This window comes from Tamandua tetradactyla, chromosome 12 (assembly GCF_023851605.1).
Source record: "Tamandua tetradactyla isolate mTamTet1 chromosome 12, mTamTet1.pri, whole genome shotgun sequence".
NCBI lineage: Eukaryota > Metazoa > Chordata > Mammalia > Pilosa > Myrmecophagidae > Tamandua > Tamandua tetradactyla.
The window spans coordinates 28,003,506-28,023,676 of record NC_135338.1 but is presented as its reverse complement, the minus strand read 5'-3'; the positions used below and the strand labels follow the sequence as shown (position 1 = coordinate 28,023,676).

Here is a 20,171-nt window from a genome sequence, read left to right as displayed (position 1 = left end):
TAACTCTGGGGCCAAGCTGCTTGCATTTGAGTCCTTATTCTACCACTTGCAAGCTGTGTGACCCTGGGCAAGTTACTCAGTTTCTCGGTGGTTCACTTTCCTTGTCTACAAGCTAGGAATAACATATTACCACCTCATAAGTTATAGTGAGGATTGAATAAGTTAATATGTGTCAAGCACTGATAAGACAGCCTGGCACATAGTAATGCTGTGTAAGGATTAACTGCTTTGGTGAGTATTAGTGTTCTCGTTATTTTCTAAAGTTTTTTTTTAAGTGGCAGAGACAGTGATTAAAGTCTCCTATTACTGAACTTCTTTTTTCCCAAAGGCAGCAGGAAAGCCAGGGAAACAGGCCTCCCACCTTCCCTCCCTCCCATCTACACTGCCTTGCAAAAGAGCAGCTGCAGATACTGCCCAGTGTTTGCTCCCTTCATTGCCACAATACACAAACTGTAGGGATGGAATCATGAGGGCTACTGGGAGCTCAGACGCCTGCTGGAAGCACCCAGACCCTGCACATTTGGTCCAAAGCAGACAGTGCAGGACAATCCAAGAGAGGATATACAGTAACCATTCAACCTAAGAAAGGTCCCTGATGAATGGGACAGGGCAGTGGTCAGAGTAGACAGGTCCCCGCAGAGCACAATGGATTCAGTGTTCTGATCACACAGCATGTCCCATTCACCCTCCTCTCACTGTACTCTCCTACAACTAATGGGTGATCCAGTGGGGACTTAACTTGAAGGGTATCCCAGGTTACCTGAAAAGATGAAAACAGTGGTTTCCACATACAGGAGATGTGACAGTTACTTGCTAGATGAGTCCTTCCTACATATGAATGGATCAGGCCCCGTCCCTGCCATCACTGATAAAATTAATGTTTTACTTTCATGACTGCATAAATTAGATTACTTACTCACTAGAAATTATATACCCTTGGGACCATCCAAAGAAAGGCAAAATGTAAAGCTCCCTCGGGAAGCTGGTGCTGGCTGTTGCTCAGCGGGTCTCCAGCTTCTGCATCTCCCCAGATCCCAGGGTGCTGAGAACTTTAAGGACCACAAGGGACACGTGAGTGTAGGGAGGGAAGCAAGCATGACTCAGAGAGAAGCAGCCTGTCTCCTCTAAGGCATCAAGGCTGGCCGTAACCCACAGTTTCCAATTCGAAAAAGAAATCCCTTCCTTGCTAGCAGATTCAAAGAACAAATTTTAACTTGCCAAAAACCGAGAGCTCTCAGGGATATACAGTTCTTATCTTTGGTAATTTTAGCGAATTTCCCACCTCTAATTTACACTCTTTACCTCCTTAACCTTTGCTTCCCTTGCAAATAGCAAAGCAAGGACACGGATACTGGTCACAAAACCTAGGGCCACAGCACAGGCTACGAGTTTCTGGCATCCCTCTCACAGACAGCCCCCTCAATGAGGAAAGCTGGCACCACCCCCACACACAGGTACAGAAGAACACTTATCTCACTGCTCATTTAAAAATAAAAAAGAAGATTCAATGCCATAGTTATCCAGGCAGTGTGGCACTTGGGTAAGGCTAGACATGTAGATCAATGGAATAGAATTGAGAGTCCAGAAATAAACTTTACATTAGCTGATTTTCGACAAGGAAGCCAGGACAATTCAATGGGGAAAGAATAATCCCTTCAACGAATGATATGGGGAGACATACAAAAGAATGAAGTTGGACTCTTCTAGTTTGCTAGCTGCCAGAATGCAACACACCAGAGACAGATTGGCTTTTAATAAAAGGGGATTTACTTTGTCAGTTCTTCAGAGGAAAGGTAGCTAACTTTAATCTGAGATTCTTTCTTACATGAGAAGGCTCAGGGTAATCTCTGCTGGCCTTCTCCCCAGGCCTCTGGGTTCCAGCAACTTTCCCCTGGGTGATTTCTTTCTGCATCTCCAAAGGCCTGGGCTGAGCTGTGAGTGCTGAGATGAGGTATGCCGAGCTGCTTGGGCTATGCTACGTTGCACTCTCTCATTTAAGCACCAGCCAATTAAGTCAAACGTCATCACTGCAGCAGACACACCTCCTAGCTGACTGCGGATGTAATCAGCAACAGATGAGGTTCACCTACCATTGGCTCATGTCTGTAGCAACAAAACTAAGTGCCTTCACCTGGCCAAATTGGCAACTAAATCTAGCTACCACAGACCCCTACCTCACCCCATGCACAAAAATTAGCTAAAAGTGGATCATCAACCTAAATATAAAACCTATAAACCATAAAACTCTTAGAAGAAAACATAGGACTAAATCTTAGTTACCTTGGTTCAGGCAGTGGTTTCTTAGAAATAATACCAAAAGCACAAGCAACAAAAGAAAAAATGAGATTAATTGCACTTCATCAAAATTTAAAATTTCTATGCTTCAAAAGATACCATCAAGAAAGTCAAAAGACACCTGCAGAATGGGGGAAAATATTTGTAAGTCATATATCTGATAAGCGACTTGCGTCTTGAAGAAAAAGAGCTCTGATAACTCAATAACAAAAAACATATAACCTGTTTTTAGTCTACAGTGTCTTAGAGAACCTAGAAGGAAATACCTGAAATCGTGGAACTATAAACATACCATACTTTGAAATTTGTTCTAAAACTACTTGTTAAAATGCTCTTTTGAAATTTATTGCTTTTTTGTATATATGTTATATTTTACAATAAAAAAAATGTTTAAAAGGAAGCAAATAACCAGATTTTTAAATGGGCACTGGATTTGAATAGACATTTCTCCAAAGAAGACATACGAATGGCCAATAAGCATGTGAAAAGATGCTCAACATCATTAGTCATTAGGGATATGTAAATCAAAACCACCATACATCACTATACATTCACCAGGATGACTATATTAAAAATGGACTGGGTATATGGGTGGTTCAGTGGCAGAATGCTCGCCTTCCATGTGGGAGACCCAGGTTCGATTCCTGGACCATGCACACACATAAAAAAATGGATGGACAATAGCAAGTGTTGACAAGGATGTGGAGAAACTGGAACCCTTGTACATTGCTTGTGGGAATGTAAAATGGTACAGCCACTTTGAGGAAGAGTCTGGCAGCTCCTCAAAAGGTTAAATACAGAGTAACCACATGACCCAATAATTCCACTCCTAGGTATATACCCAAGAGAACTGAAAACACATGTTTACACAAAAACTTGTAAACTTGTTGAAAAATGTTCATAACAGCATTATTCATAACAGCAAAGGCATGGCTACCACTCAAGGATCTATTAATGAATGAATGGCTATGAAAAATGTGGTATATCCATATAATGGAATATTATTTGGCAATGAAGAAATGCAGTAGTGATGAATACTACAACATGGATGAATCTTGAAAACACTATGCTAAGTGGAAGAAGCCAGTCACGCAAAAGACCACATATTACATGATTCTATTTATATGAAATGTCCAGAATAAGCAAAACCATAGAAATAGAAAGCAAATTAGTGGTTGCCAGTGGCTAAGGGGAGGGGGTAAAAGTGAGTGACTGCTTAAAGGGTATGGGATTCTTTTTTTGAGATGATGGAAAGGTTTAGATAATGGTATACTATATTCACAATATCTGATATTCACAATATCTGATAGTCACAATATTTGTGAATATACTTAAAAACTACTGAATTGTACAAAAGGGTAAATTTTATGATATGTAAATTACATCTTACTAAAACTACTATTTAAAAGAAAAAAAAAGTGGCCAGCACACAGGCCTTAACTCCCGGACTAGTTCAACTCTCCTATTTTACGAGAGAGCAAACTAAAACCTTGAAAGGAAGAAAACTAACATTTGCTGAGCAGCAACTATGTGTTCAATAGTGGTATTTTTGTGTAAATTATCATATGCAATATCTAGTTATCTGGAATAAAAAATTCAACGAAAAACATGTATACAGTACTTAGTAAGATGCCCTGGATACAGTAGATGTTCACTTTGTAATAAAAATTATGTTTATTGAGCAATTAAAAAAAAAGAAAAAGAGAAGCTACATCTTGCCCAATAATGGATCCATTTACCATTTATACCATCTATACATAAAGGATGGGCTTGACTTTTTAGCTTTAAGAAAAAAACGTTGGCATTGAGCATGCCGCAGAAGGCTGCAGGAGCCTAAAGCAGGGGCAGCCTGCACTAAAACATACAGACTGGGCTTTGTTCAGGGGCATCCAAAGGGGCTGCCCATTTATGTCTGGAGAAGCTCAAAAATACTCCAGCTTTCCCGAAACACCCAAGATCTCAGTACTTTACCTGAAGAGTCCTCAGCCCTGTCTGATGAAGACTCACACTGTTACTCTAGGTAAGCTTTTTCAACATTAACACAGCAAAGCCAAAACCCTTTTTAGACCTCCAGGCTCATCAAAGCTGGAACAAATCTTTGATGGATGCTAAAAGTTCCAGGCTGCCCATGTTTAATCAGCCCATGTCAACAAAGGTTCACAGTTCATGCAAAGCATCAAGACCTTCATGTACTTACAGGGAATCTGGAAGAGGGAAGCCCAGACAATGAACCCAGGTATTCCCAGAGCAATGTAATCACACCCTGGTCTACAATGGTGACTTCAGGAAGAGGCAGCTCTGTGCCATGGAAGCAGGGAAGGGAGAGAGGAGTAGCTAAAAAGGAGCATCAATACCTGCTTCACAGCCCAACCCCAGGCACATAGGAAATAACTTATATTTCCCCAGATATTAGAATATATAACATTAAGGAACTGCAGAGATGCTGACAAGGGACCCCCACTGTCTTTGCCAGAAAGCCACAGAACTTTTTCTTTGGGCTTCTAACTTTAGAACAAAGCATAACCAAGAAAAAATTACAGTTCCCCAGGTCCCCATATATAAGGAAATGACTGGGTGGGGGTGGGGGGTGCATGTGTATATGCGTGCACCAGTTGGGGGGAGTAGTGGTTACAAGGGAATAAGATTTTGAAACATCAGCATCAGACATATCAGGAAAGATTGTTCCTGATACATGGAGCTCAAAGACAGGAAACAAAACAATTTTCACAAAGAAGTAGCATTATGAGTGGTGTTTTGCATTCTATAGTTATTTCCAGTGCTATAATCTACACAAAAAAAGTAAATTGTTTGGAATGTGTCTGATAATACTAATCAACAACATTGTTACTCGATATTCATGGAGAGCATGCATCAAATGCCTTAAAAAAATGTATGTACTTTTGTTGCCCAATATATTCAGTTTCTTCTGGAAATGTAGTCCCCAAATTACCAGGATTCCCAGTACATTCATACAATGGAATACAATGCAGCTATTTTTTTTTAATGAGATAGAGGTAGCTATAGGCACTCAACTTGGAACAAGTCAACAATATAATTAGTTTAAGAAATTGTTAAAAAATATGTTATCATTTTGTCCTAAATAATGATCATAGATACACACAAAGAAAACATCTAGAGGGTTATCAATCTAAAATTGTTGCTATTTCAAGGAGATGAAATTGCTGGATGATTTTAACTTTCTACCTATGTACTTCCATATTGTCAGAATTTTTTTAGACTATGTATAATTTTCTATTTAGAATAAAAAAATAGTATTTTGTTATTTAACTAAATCCCTAACATACAAACAATAAGACTCTTCAACATCATATTACTAGCTGCATATTATGGCTATGTCATAATTTAAGCAATTCTCTATTACTGAATATTTAGGTTGTTTCCAAAATTTTGTTTTTCTAAACTAAAACTTAGATGGAAATCTTTATGGCTAAATATTTGCATACATCTTAAATTATTCCCTTAGAATAAATTCCTAAAAGTAGAACTTCGAACTCAAAATACATGCCCAATTAAGGACGTTAGACCCTCAGTGCAGAATTATACCATTAAAAATTGTTGCCAATTTTTTACTCTCTGATATGCAATATTGGGTAGCCTTTTCCCTTCACTCAACCTTGAATATTATCATTTTTTCCAATGTTTCCAAATTCGGTAAGCAAAATAGTACATCATTGTTTTTATTTGAATGTCTTTAAGTTATTAATGAAAATGACATCATTCATATTCACTTTGGGGTTATTTAGTCTAATTACATGACTTGCTTGTTGATATCTCTTGTTCACTTTTCTATTAGGATCTTTTACTTACTGATTTGTGAAAGTTCTTTATATATTAAGTATATTTGCTCTTTGTCATTAGGGCTAATGTATGTCATTTGCTTTTCTTTCAGGGCTGGTCTCTTGTTGATAAATTCTTTCAGGATTTGTTTACCTGTGAAAATTTTTATCTCCCCATCAGTTTTGAAGGGCAGTTTGGCTGGGTACAGAATTCTTGACTTAAAGTCTTTCGCTTTCAGGATCTTTAATATATCATACCATTGCTTTTTTGCCTCCATAGGGCCAGGTGAGTAGTCTGAATTCAGTCTTATGTGGTTACTCTTATATGTAGTAGATTGTTTTTCTCTTGCCACTTTCAGGATTTTCTGCTCCTCTTCAAAATTTGACAGCCTGATTAGTATGTGTCTTGGGAAAGGCCTATTTGGATTTATTCTATTTGGAGTTCATTGAGCTTCTTTGACTTGCTTATTTATGTCCTTTGTAAGGGTTGGGAAGTTTTCCCCCATTATATCCTCAACTAATCTTCCTAGCACTTTAATCTTCTCTTCTCCTTCTGGGACACCCATGATTCTTAGGTTTGTGCACTTTGTTTCGTCCATCATTTCCCTGCGATCCAATTCAAAATTTTCCATCTTTTTGGCCATTCACTGTTTTAAGTGTTCAAAATCAGTTTTCCTGTCCTCTACTTTGCTTATTCTTTCTTCTGCCTCTTCAAATCTGCTGTTGTGTGTCTCTAGTATGTTTTTTATTTGGTCTACAGCATCTTTAATCTCTGTGATAATGGCTATTTTTCTATTTATTCTTTTAAATTCCTCTTTATGCTCTTCTACTGACTCCTTGATCTCCTTTATGTCATTAGCCATCCCATTTATTTTATTTAGTAGAGTTATATGAACCTCTTTGGTTAGTTGTTCTAATGTCTGTGTCTCCTCTGGTGTTTTAATTTGGTTGTTAAGCAGGGCTATATCTGTCTGCATCATGATAGGCTTAGTGATCTGCTGTCTTCATGGAATGTAAATATCTTGATTGATTTACTTTGGAAGCTGATTTCTTTCAGTAGTCTAAAGCCTTGATTTGTGGGACGGATGTGGAGCAGGCTGCAGGGTACAGGGCGGGGCACAACAGTGCAGTGATGCATCGCAGTGCAGGTATAGGCACAGGTGGGGGATGCTGCTCTGGTGCCTGTGAGCACTGGTGTCAGTGGTGGGGGATGGGGAGAGGATGTAGCTATGTGGGTACGCGGGTCCTGGGGGTGGGGCCTGGCGTGTGCTGGTCTAGAGCATGGGGCCCTTAGTGTATACGAGCAGAGCTCAAGGCAGCAAGTCGGCATTGCGCCTATGTGGGCTGGGGGCAGATGTGGCCCGGCTGCGCAGGTCAGCCCTTTCCCAGAGCTGGGGGACATGACTGGGGGCCGTGCACATGCACAGACCTGGGGGGGCCATTAACTGATGTACACGTGTGCAGAACTCGTGGCGAGGGGGGGTGACGGGGGGGTTGCAGGACTGGTATGGGCTAGGGGTGGGCATAGCCTGAGCAGGGAGGTAAGTGCTCACAGCCTTTATGCACTGTCAGCCGCCTGCAGGGGGCAGAGACTGGGAGGTAGGGCTCAGAAGAGGCAGGGAGAGATGTACTTTTGCAGGAGAGGTGGGCTGGGCTGGGGCAGGCTTGCATGCGCTTGGGGTGGGGTTGTGGGGTGGGTACATGCACAGGGGGTTGGTAGAGTGGGGGTGCTTAGAGCATGGGGGAGGTAACGGGTTTCAGGTGGGATGTGGGGTGAGTCATGGGTCGCAGGGCTGCTCTGGTGAGCATAGTGAATTCAAGCAAGGCAGCTTGGCTTACTTCCTAGTCCCCGTCTCCCTGTCCATGCACTCCTGAGGGCTCCAGGCTTCCGCGATTGACTGTTTCCACCAGCCAGACGATCTCCTGTTCTCTGCTTCTCAGTTCCTCACCTTTTGCAACCAGGGTCTCCCTGTGTGGTGCAGAAGACTCTCCCAGGTCACCTACACCCCGGAATCACCATCTCAGTTGCCCTCCCATCCCTTCTCTAGCTGTTCCTGGGAGCAGGGTTGAACACAATCAATCCCATCCTGCCATCTTCCTGGAACCTAGATTGGTTGGATTCTGAAGAAAGGCTGTGGGCATCTGGCATCATTTGCTTTTTAATTTTGTTTAAAGTTTATGTTCAGAAGTTTTAAATTTGCATACATTTTTGAATAATAAAATACATTCAGAAAAAAATGAGCCATTGTAAATATACAGTCTTGTTTTCCGGTTTTTCTAGCATAAGTCCTAATATATTTTCTTTGCACATAAGTTCCTTGAAAACAGGGGTCATATCACTTCTCAAATCCACATAGCAACCAGCACACGGCCTAGAACACAGTAGAGCTCAAAAAATGTTTGTTTAGGATGAAAACATATAGCACCTGGAATTTGCATTAAAGCAAGCCAGTTGGGAATGGAGGATAAATGGAGTAACGATTAAACAGAATTGGTCACATGCTGTCCATTGTTGAAGCTGAGTGATAGATGCATGGACTTCATTATACTAATTACTTCTCCTTGTATATTTACAAATTTCCACCATAAAAAGCACAGAATTTTTTTTTTTTATGTTTATTTGACTGATTGGGCAACAGCATCAGAGAAGGGACTTCCAAAAGAATAAGGGTGATGAAAATGAATTACATAGGCATCAAGACTACTTTTGTAGAGCAAAAAATGTCAGGAGGCCAGGCTCTAAGATTAGGCAGGCCAGGGTATAGAGCCTTCCTAGCTTCATGAACTTGCGCCAGTTATTCAGCCCCCCTGAAACTCAGTTTTCCTTTGTAGATAAAGGTATTAATAACTTCCTCAAAGGTTGTAGTAGAGATTCATAGATGCAAAGCTCTGAGCCTACCATCTAGGACTTAGTGAAGAGCTGCCATCATCTTTATTCAGTGATGCACTGGCTTGTCAAGCTTCAGGCAACTTTTCCTGGTGGTGGAAATCCAACACCCTCCCACTACAGCTCAGATTTCAGTTAACCAGCCTGCACACAAGACAACTGTTCAGCAGAGGACTTGGTAAAAACAGATGTCAGCAATTATGTTCCTGATACCCAGAAGAGAAAACAGATAAGACCACAGAAAAGGACAAAAGCCCACAGCACCTGATCTTACAGGTCACCAAAGAGCCTGAACTCCACCTTCTAATGATGCAATGGAGAAACAGGAATGATGAAGCCCTGACAACAGTGGTTTGCAACTTGAACCAAACATTGGAATCACCCGCGGAGCTTTAAAAACTATAATACCTGGGTCCTGCTTCCAGAATTTGAAATAATGGTCTGGGATACAACCTAGACATCAAGGTTTTTAAAAATTGTGATCAAATGTGCAGCTTTAGCACCGCTGCTTACGAAGAGACACTCTCCAAAGTGAGTTGGGTCGGAGGTAGGGAGGGAAAAGGACAAGGGAAAACAAAGGAAGAGACCAGAGACCGTCGATTCCCACATGAACCCCATTAAAGGCAGTTCAGTCATGTGGTCCCAAGCTGTCCCAGACAAATCCAGTCCCATTAGGATCCCATCACTCCCTCCATAAACTTCAAGAGAGCGTTAACTGTGTAATAATTCACAGGGCTAAAGTAGATTATTAACACCAGAGCATGTGCATAGCAATATCCTAAAGAATATTAAAGCAATCTAGCTTGCCTCTGGGGTTAGGTCTTTAAAAAAAAACATTTTTTTAAGACCGGCTAAATGAGAGTGGAGGCTGGGGAAGGGAGAAAAACTTTTTGTCTCCTAGCATTAGGGCAGCCCATCAATGTGACTGACGCACACTCAAAGAGGCAGCCTCATTTTGTGAAGTTATTGCAGTGTCTTTGATCAAGGGAAAAAGCACATCCATTTCAATCACTTGAACTGAGATGGGCCCTCAATCTGGCTGTCTGGCTGCCCACTGGCGAGAACCAGCCTCGAGCCTGCAGACACATGGCAGTGCTTAGACTGTCAAACAAATGAAGCGGCTCGTGATTGTCTATACAACCTTTGGTGAACTTCAGGGGGCCCTCTCATTTAGCAATTCAGCCCGGACTAATCTGGAAGTTCCTTTCCCCAGCAAACAACACCTGGTCCAGCCTTGCCTTGCCCAAACAAAAGCTGGCCAGCAGGCTGTCTGTCACGAGGCAGCAAACACTTCAGAATCAGGAGGCCAGGGGTCAGCCGTTCTCATAAGCAACACACCCAGGATTCCACAGGCCTAGAGAAAGAAAAATAGTATTGCAGCAACTTTGCCCTCCTCCCTGCTCCCATCACCCCTGCCTCAGCCCCAAATTAAGCTGAGAGGTCTTATTGTGTTCCCTCACACGTGAATTCTCAAACACATATACAAAGATCACCTGCTTTCTTTTTACTATGATAAATAAACAGAGGGAACACAGCAATTTCTGAGCTTGGGGAGTTTCAACAAAAGGCAGTTTTTTACCTTGAGCAGTTCATCCATAAAATCTTGGGAAGACTTGAGTAGCAGACCCACAGCAGAGATGGGATCAACGATGAGGAGATTGACAAGAATTTATTTAGCACTTTTGTGAATCAATACTGTTAAGTGTTTTACATGGGTTAGCTCATTGACTCCTCAACGTGACCTTGAGATAAGCTATTATTTTCTCCATTTTCTCAGATAGGGAAACTGAGACCCACAAAGGTCTGGTGACTTGCCCGAAGTGGTGGGGCTGGCAATCAAGCGCAGGCCATGCACGCTATTCACTGCACATACTGCCCCTTCCTGTTCACCCCTCAGAGCCTCCTTCAAACCTGTCACTTCAGAAAGCAGCAGGGTGTGGAGGGCTTTGGAGTTACAGGGATCTGGATTAGAATCCCAGCACTGCCACTCAACACCCACGATTGCTCCATCATCTGCAAAATGATGGAAACACCGACCGTACTTTTCCAGTTCGTGGCAAGGTCCAAATGAGCCAATGAACAGAATGCCCGTGTCACAGGGTCAGCAGCTGAGGTCATTGTAACCCAGGAGCTCTGGAGCCTGGTTGCACAATTGATTCCAATGGAAAACTTTAAATAGATGATGCCCAAACCCCCAATCCACCACTCCATGTTGCCACCCCAACAGACGGTCAGTCTAAAATCAGCAATCTCGGTGGGCCACGGTGGCTCAGCAAGCAGAATTCTCGTCTGCTATGCTGGAGACCCGGGTTCGATTCCCAGTGCCTGCCCATGCAAAAAAATAAATCAATAAAAATAAATAAATAAATAAAATCAGCAATCTCCTTCAGCTCAGCCCATAAACGAGACCTAAAATCTACTAGAGGCCTACGCTCTTGTGCCCCATTGATTCTGACTTATAGGGAAGTTTCTAGACGCCTGAAGCCTCTGCCTCCTGCTCTAAATTAGGGGGATTCTCCCAAATGCCACTCTATGCAACCTTGCAGAGGGAGTCGCTGTCACCGGGACCATCCCAGTACATGGCCAAGCTCACCCGTGCCCAGTGGCCTTCCCTTACTGACCCTGCTTTGATGTAGTCGGCCCAGGATCCTGCCTCTCACAGAAACTTCCAGACTCTCGGGCTACAGTCCACCCCCAGCCACTCACCACAGGGCGGTAGGGGAGCAGCCTAAAGGTGTCACTATGGAGCACCTTAGTGTCTGGCTGAGGCCCACATTTTAGAAATAGCCCATGCCAACATCAACATCACCAGCCTCAATTTTACACAAAGCACTAACCAGAAGATCGGGCAGGATGAGAGGTGAGACTGCTCACAAAGAAATTTAAAAATATGAGTGCATGCTTACACACGCAATCTCTCTCTCTTGCTCACTCTCACTTTCGTTCTTGCTTTCGCAAAAACCATGAAACATAGTTGCACTCAAAGAGAGCGCTGCTTTGTAGGAAGGAAGGGAATAAGGAGAGGATAGCAATCAACAGTGATGGGAATAACGGGTTGCCCATGGAAACTGGCAGGGTTAAGAACAAATAATCAGCCCACATTTGACAGAAAGGAGAAGTTTGGGTCCAGCCCTCAGAGGAGACAGCCAGAGAGTGGACGGAGACCAAGCAATGCTAGTTTCCTGGCTCGGACTTCGATGCGTCTTTACAGGACCTACCGCCAGTTGGCATGGAGTGGCACACTGGGCCGAGGTCAGGGAAGGCAGGCCCCCGAAGGCAGCACTCGCTCAGCTGTTTCCCAGAAAGTGAAGGCACTAGCCGCTCACAATCCCAGGATAACTCTCCTCTGTCTCAATCCTGGAAGCAGACCTGAGAGGATTCGCCAAGGCCTCACCTGGGTAAAGGAGCCGTCCTCACCACACTCTGGCACAAACACAGCCTCCTGGGGCTTCTTGGCTTGCTCCAAAGCTTGGGCCCGCTCCAGACGACACTTGCTCTGGCCACCATCTAAATGGAGAAAGGAGCATCTTGGCATATTTCACCTGGATTCCACATCGAGCCATGGGACAAAATGGCTGTCGAGTGTCCAGAGAGAAAAGCGCCCCACTTGCAGAGAGTCCACTCCCCACCAAACGGCTTTTCTATCTAGAAAGGGGCAGTGGTGAGTGACTAGTCCAGCCTCACCTTCCTCTTAACGTTATTCTCAGAAAAGTGGGGAGGGTTGCTGAGAGAGCGACTCCTACTTATACTGTGCTCTGCTTATTTTTTCTCTTACCCCCACCCAGGGAAAAAGTGTCCCACTTCCATCCATTCTTTTTTACCAGGTTTATTCAAACCCTGGTAAGCTGAAGGGGTCTCAAAGCTGTTTTAAAGTTCAATCATTGCAAGCATTTTCTTTGGAAAGTCAGACGCTACAGCGGCTTGCTTCATTTCCCATAATTCCTGAGATCATTCTCAACAGTCCAGAGTCACAAACTCAAAGACCCATGAATCACATTCAACTCTGGGAGACAGTGGGGAGCGCTGAAAACTGGCACACTGGACACCGGGCTCTCCTCTAAAGGGAGCGTCTGCCTCTCAGCTCTAGGCGTTTGTGGACTTACAGAACATAGGCCTAATATTACCAGCACTTCTGGATTTTCAAGAGAAGCATACAAATCCAGATTTTTATATTGAATCTCCCAATTTTTAAATGTTACCTCAAGTGTTCTTAATGTTTTGAAACATGTGAGGAGGTCAAACAAAACACATCTGTTGGCCAACGTCTGGGATCCCTATTCAAGAGCCAGCAGCAATGTTTTCCCATTTTAAGTATGTTCATATACGGGGGGTGGGGGGGGGAGGGAATGATGAGCCTAGTGGCAGTGGCTGAAAAAAAAAAGTACTCATTCCTCCCCTGGTTCCCAGGTGGAAGAAGTGAAGGGCAGCAGAAAAAACCAGGCGGCAGGCTCATTCTGAGCTCCCCCCAGGGAGTGTGCAGTGCAGCGGGGGTGGGTGTCAGCAGCCTCTCCAAGGCTGGGTCGGGGAGCATGCACTCACCTTTGCATCTGCCTCGATGTACCACGCCCAGGCTCGCGTCTCGGCATTTGGCTCGCTGGTACTCACACATGGACTCGTAGGACCTGCCGTCAGAGGCACAGATGGGCTTGGGTTGAGTCCGGGAGCAGTGAAGGTTGCACTGAGGGTCACGGTCACTTATTAGAAACTAGGTTAGAAAAAAGTAAAAGGTATAGAGGTCACTTTTGCAAGAAAAGTTGGGGGTCGTCCGTGACTTGCAATACTGGTTTGCCCATGGGAAGCAAGTCCTGGGCAAACTCGGAGTTGTAAAGCCTCAGAAGAGGAAGAGGACTGGAAGGTCCCAAAGTCTAACCAAGGAAGGCACACTCTGTCCATCATAAGAACAGTAACAATGTCTCGTGTTCACTGAGTATTAACAGGCCCCATGCCACGTAATTCATGCGCATTAGTCCTTACAACCACCCTGTGAAATAAGAGCTCTTTATTTTGTAGATAAGGAAACTGAAGCCCAGAGAGGGTAACTTGCCCAATGTCACATGGTAGGTAAGTGGTGGAAGATGAATTTCAACCGGGATCTGTAGGAGGTAAAAGCCAAAGCTTTAACCATTAGGACATGCTGCCTTTCCCTCCATGCACAGGGTCATACAACCTCTATTTGGATCCTTCCCCAAACAAGGAACTCACTATCGAAGATCAGATTCCATTCTGGGGAAGTCTTATGTGTTAGAAAGTGGTATGGAGCCCAACTCTACCATTCTGAAATTTCCACTCACTGCTCTCTGGCAAAACACAAGTTAAATGATTTTCTGTGAGAAAACGATTTCCCGATTCAAAGAAAATAGCAGTTATAACCAGCTCGGGATTATAATGCTGGATTGCACAGGTTTTGATACTGCAAGACTTGGCGGACATCTCTGATACATTTTTATACACTGTGTAGAAGGGAGACATCCACAAAGTATCTGCTCCTCTGGGTTCAGCTGTGGAGTCTAATTCTCACCCCTTGAACCTGTACTAGCCTCCATAACTTGCTTGATCAATAAAATGCTCCAGAATGGGTGATGTAGGGCTCCTAAGCTAGGTTCTCAGAAATCTTGCAGCTTCCTGCAAGGCCTCTTGCCACACCCACTCCCACCCACTCTGGGGGGAACCAGGAGCCAGGTAAGAGACTACCTGAGGCCGTCGTGCCAGCCCCCTGCACAGAGCAGCGCCTCAGGCTGGCTGAGGCCCCGTGTCAGTGCCGGCTGCAGGAACGGCAGTTCCACCATCACCCATGGCGAGGCCACGAGTACACACCTGGCAGCCGGGACTGCTGAAGTTGCCCGACTAACCACATCGGGCTCACAGAGGTTGAGGGAAGGTGTGAACACAGCCCTGGCAAACATCTTCCTCTGTTTCCTGTGTATCTGCAGGCCCTTGGGTGAATGAAGCAAATGGGTAAGAAATGAATCTCCTTTCCAGAACAGCACAGAGAGAGGCCTAGAGGCAGTGCCACCTCCTTCAAGGGGGTCCTGCAAACACACCCCACGCTGGCCAAATTCCAAGAGTCCAAGCCTGTCCATCAATGCAATCCACGGACCACGTCTCAGTTATAAAGCAGTCCCTCCGCCACCCTGACCTCTCGCCGGCTCAGCACGGGAGGGCCCAGCTGAGGGCTGACAGCACCACACAGGCCACGGCAGGGCGGGCAGTGCCACTTAACCCTCTCTTTGGATCTCCCAGGCTCCCAAGCCCAAAGGGAAATGTCCTGAGTCCGGGAATGCTCCGTGATAGCATGTGGTGTTCTGGGACAAAACAAATAATACATACAATCCCATCTGGCCCCCAGCCTGCCACACGGAAGAGGGACAAGCTGACCGGGAGAGCAGGAAGGAGAAGGGCCATCCAGCCTCGCCCTGACCTCTGCCCCTCAGGGCAGCTCCACTCCCCTCAGGTGGCTCCTGCTTAGAACCCTCGAGAACCCTCCCTCTGTCCTTAGGTAAATAGCCAAGTCCCTCGCCTTGTCTCCCAGGTCTGGGTTAAGCAGGTTCCTGGGTTAAAGAGAGTCTGGCCCCAGGCTCTCTCTCTCACATCAGCTCTTACTGCTCTGTCGTCCCCTAACCTGCCCCTCACCGGGCCCCAGACCTGCTTTCCAGCTCTCAAATGAGCTACACTGGCTCCGACCTCCAGACCTTTGTACACACTGTTCCTTCTCCCTCCCTCCCACCCCTACTTCGGATTTCGGCTCCTGCTATTTCTTCTGAGAGACTATTCCTGAGTGTCCCCAGTGGGGATGGCTCTGCTGTAATAACCTCACTTTTCCTCCACGACTCTTAGCACAGGTTGTTATGACACTATCATTATTTGTGTGATTTGATTAATAACAGAATCCTCAACGCTCAGCTCCAGGAACACAAGGGTAGTGCCTGTTTCGCCCAGGAACGGATCCCCAGTGTCCAGCACGGTGCCAGGGCACACGATGTAGGGTTGGGTGAAAGCATCCCAACACAGCATCAGCTCCAAGCCAGCAGGAGTGATGTGACGGGCCCTGCCTCCCAGCTCCTGCCACCCGGGGGGGGGGGGGGTCACTGGGCCACTCCCCTATCCTGAGCTTTCCCTTTCTCAAGCCACGTCCTCCTGCTAACCCTCCCTCTGACATTATACCCAGGGCACAGGTGGTCCCAGCTCCATCTCAGAACGGAAGTCATCTCCAAAGCTGAGGCATAGCTGCTTCTTACTCTTCCCCTCAAGCCCCTTTGCTACTATCACCCTCCCAGCTCTAGAGGAAGAAGTCCACAACCCACTGTGCCCCAGAGAAGTTCTGAGACAGCTGAGTGAGGCAGGTCCAGCTGAATGAGGCAGGTTTGGGCAGCCCTGGCCTAGGCGCCTGGATAGGCACAGGACACAGGTGGCTACACCCAGCAAAGCTGGCCTCAGAAGTATCTCTCCCGCCCTGTATGGTACCCTCAGATGGACTTCTGATTTATCTACAGTCTCAAAATGCAGCCAAGACCTGGCCCTGTAATTCCTTCCATTGTCCTTGTGCCCTACCTCTCAGGCCAGGTAATAGAAGGTCTCTCGCTCCTGCCCTGTGGAAGTCTCTGCCCCTCACCTGAACTAAGACCCTGGGTTTTAAGAATGACTTGAAGGGGTTATTTTGCCATGTGGATCAGCCAAAGTCTTTATTCTCGTGCTTAGACAAAACGGGAATAACTGTACCTTCTAACTCCTAGGAAAACCAAAGAGGGGTTCTGGGGCCAGTCCTTACCCCTGAGGAGTGATAATAACAATAGCTGATAAATATATGAGGAGTGATAATAACAATAGCTGATAATTATATATCACTTATGATATATTAACTAATTTAATCTTCACAATAACCCTATGAGGCAGGCTATGTTACAGATATGGAAATCAAGACTCAGAGAACTTAGGCAGCTTGCACAAGATAAAACAGCATAGAAATGTCAATGCTGGGATTGATTCCTGGATAGCCATGCCCCGTGGGGCCACGCTTCTAACCTGTGCCCAGCACTCCCTTTCATTAACACTGCAAACGGACACACAGACCCAGTGGCAAAAATGAATTCACTACTTCAAAAAACGTTTACCCAGAGCCTACTGCGTGGCAGACACGAACTGCTAAGATCCAAATAACAAAGTCCTGCTCTCCAGGCACTTCAAGCCTACTGTGGAAAGTTCCTGATAAGAATTCTTGTTCACCCTGTTCCTTTCAAAGTTAAACCAAAACAGGTATTCCCAGCCTGCACAGGATGCCCACAGTACTTTATCACTATTGGGAGAGGGGGACTATTTTTCTTTAAGCGAATACACCAAAAAAAATGAGGGGAGAGAAAGACAAAGTTTCTTTTCAAACTCGCCGAGGGTGCCTGTTGTCTACTCCGCAGCTCACAGGAAAGGAGGGCCAGAGGCGACAGCGTGGTGTTAAACGATGCACCATAAATTCGATTTGGAAATGGCTTCCTCTGTGCCAACAGAGACACCACGGCAGGTCGTGCCAGAGACCAGCTTAGTAACAAGGAGAACACTCTGTCTGCAAATAAGCAGGTAAAAGAGCTTCAGCCCCACCTACCCCAAGACACCAAGATCTTTCTCAGCTTCAGAACGGCTCCCAGAAGTTTTGTCTCTAGAGATTACTGACCCCCAAAGCCAGGTAAAGAGTTCACCTGACAGCCCTGGGCCAATGCTAAAGACCAAATTATAAAATCTTCAATCGTCTATGCTATCTCATTTTCATCTGTTTTAGGAACCGTGCATGTTTCTGATTGTTTTCAACAAAGGCAATGAGTTTTATAAAATGGATCGCTGGGTCCTAATCACCCATGCCTCCAGGCCCCTGAGGGCGTAACTCCGGCCACAGATATTGAGGATGAGGTGATCCTCCAAACTGCTCATCCTTCTGTTCACCCCCTCATTACTTAGCAGTCAAGCACCAACAGCAAGCCCGGCACTGCACCAGGCATAGGAAGCAGAACGCAGCCAGCATAGCTCCTGCCCTCACTGAGCTTACACTCAAGGGTGGAGACGACAGGCAAGCAGACACCCACACTGCACGTTAACAGGAGACTACAGGACCAACAACACCAGGGACTCTGAAATGCTACAGAGCCACACAGTCCAAGAGAACATTCCGCAATGATGGAAATGTTCTCTATCGATGCCATGCACAAGCCATATATGGCTATTGAGCATTGATACATAGCTAGTGCAACTCAGGAACTAAAATTTCAGTTATGTTTAATTTTATTTAACTTAAATTTAAATAGCCACATGTTGAACAGTCAAACATAAGAACGGGGAAGGGAAGGTAGGACTGAATTGAGTTTTTCCTACTTGAGCAAGGCTAAGACTGATTAGACCAAGGAACAAAATAAATCGATACTCAGAGTCATATCCAGATCTTGAAATTGGACATTAAATTAATTCTCTGCCAGTGGAACAACAGTCAGGATATCCCAGGAGTTCATCAGAGTTCACCCAACATGACAAAGGTGGCGGCTCTGTCTCTTCTTGAAGGAGACAGGAGGTACAGGCTACAGGTCCCCAGCACCAGCCTGGGACCTGTGTCATTTCACTCAGCACATAGTCAAAACTGAAAGAGTCTGAGTCGTCCGGCTGGGACAGGAACCTCCGGGGCACAGCAGTCGGCTCAAGAGCAACCAAGTTTGGTGAAAACTTTTTGGTATTGGGCTGCAAAAAGCTGTCTTCCCAATCAGCCAAATACTGAGGAAATAGTATTTTCATAAAAACCCTCACATATATTCCCTTCCCTCTGCCTAACCAAATGACAAATACTAATAATATTAATGTTAAATAGTATTTGCTTAATATGGAAACCAAACAAACGCGGCCGAGACAATTGTGCATTTGCAGTTGTTTCCCTACTCCTGCCCTCTCTTCTTGGGGAGTGAATGACTCCAAAGCAAATACACGACATTTTGTATTCTGCTCACATTTGTAAAGTAGGCTAGGCACTTGAGAGACATATAAACAATTCATGTCTTTTCCTACTGGAAAAGTAAGCTACTGGCTGAAGGCTGGCTTGGCCACAGAGGAGGCAAGGGTAGATGAAACAGATTTTAGACCAACAACCCGTTCTGTCTGAAGTGTACACATGCTGATCTTTGTCCCGTGGGCTCCAGCAGAGGAGAATGCCAACTCTGCCACAGCTTCTGCTCAGGGACACCACCCCAACACAAGCTGTGTTAAGTCTGACTGACGGCCAAGTTTCTTGAACAATGTAGGATAGCCCAGAATCAATCCAGTTCCCTCTGGGAGGAGATGTTCAATTTTTTATAATAGGGAGTTGGTCTCACAGTCTTAACTTCTACCTGCTAGGATCCTGCTGTTTCTAAAACCAGAAACAGCAGGATTTTCTGAAATCTGCTCTCTGAAGAGGGATTTTCTGGCAACAGGCATAGCTCCATATTTTGCCCACCTGTTGACAAGGGAGCAGGAGCCTTACTAAACAACCAGATCAGTGGCCCATCTACTAGGTTTGGGAGACTGAAGTCCACAATTTGAAGCAGCACGCAGCATTTCCTTTTATAATATCCTACTCAAAACACCAAGGTCAAATTCAAATCAATTTGAGGTTTTTATTTAATAAATCCATATATAACTCAGCTTCAGGAAGTCACTTTTGACATTTCTGTTTCACTTATCTATGACTGCAAACAAACTGCCCTCAAATTTCGTGGCTTCAGACAACAGGTTGTCATTTCTCACAGGTGCCTGGGTTGGCTGGGCTCAGCAGGGAGGTTCTTCTCCATTTGTAGTGTCAGCTGAGGTACTACGTTTGGTTGTATTCATTTCATGGCTTGGATGGAGCTGGAACATCCACTGTATTTTCACTCACTGGTGCCTCAGTTGAGGCGGCTGGAGTGACTCGGGGCTGTCTGGGCCTCTTTCCCCAGCTGGCTTTCCCCTCCAACTGCAATGACTTCATTCAGTCTTTTTTCATCTTTTGTCTAGATATTTGACTCTTTGCCACCAATCTCTAATCCCATTTAAATTCAAATTGCATACTGGCACTGAGGTTATCACCCTGAAAAAAGCAAATGCTTCCATGTTTTAAACACTACTACTAGCTTCCTTGGAGCTCCTACTGCATTTTGTTCTCACTTCTATCAAAACCCCCAATTTCCTGCATTGTCATTTATCTGTTTACATGC

The 20,171-nt window shown here is 45.0% G+C and overlaps 1 protein-coding gene across 4 annotated transcripts in view; it reads right to left on the bottom strand.

Annotated features, from left to right (window-relative positions):
• SMOC1 (SPARC related modular calcium binding 1) overlaps nucleotides 1-20,171 on the bottom strand; it is a 154,623-nt gene that overhangs the window by 70,451 nt on the left and 64,001 nt on the right. For all 4 annotated transcript variants that reach the window (XM_077122856.1, XM_077122859.1, XM_077122860.1 and 1 more), the window contains exons 2-3: nucleotides 13,519-13,684; nucleotides 12,374-12,486 (exon numbers count right to left, since the gene is read on the bottom strand). In XM_077122856.1, coding sequence (XP_076978971.1) covers nucleotides 12,374-12,486; nucleotides 13,519-13,684 — 279 coding nt within the window. The remainder of the gene's footprint in view (nucleotides 1-12,373; nucleotides 12,487-13,518; nucleotides 13,685-20,171) is intronic.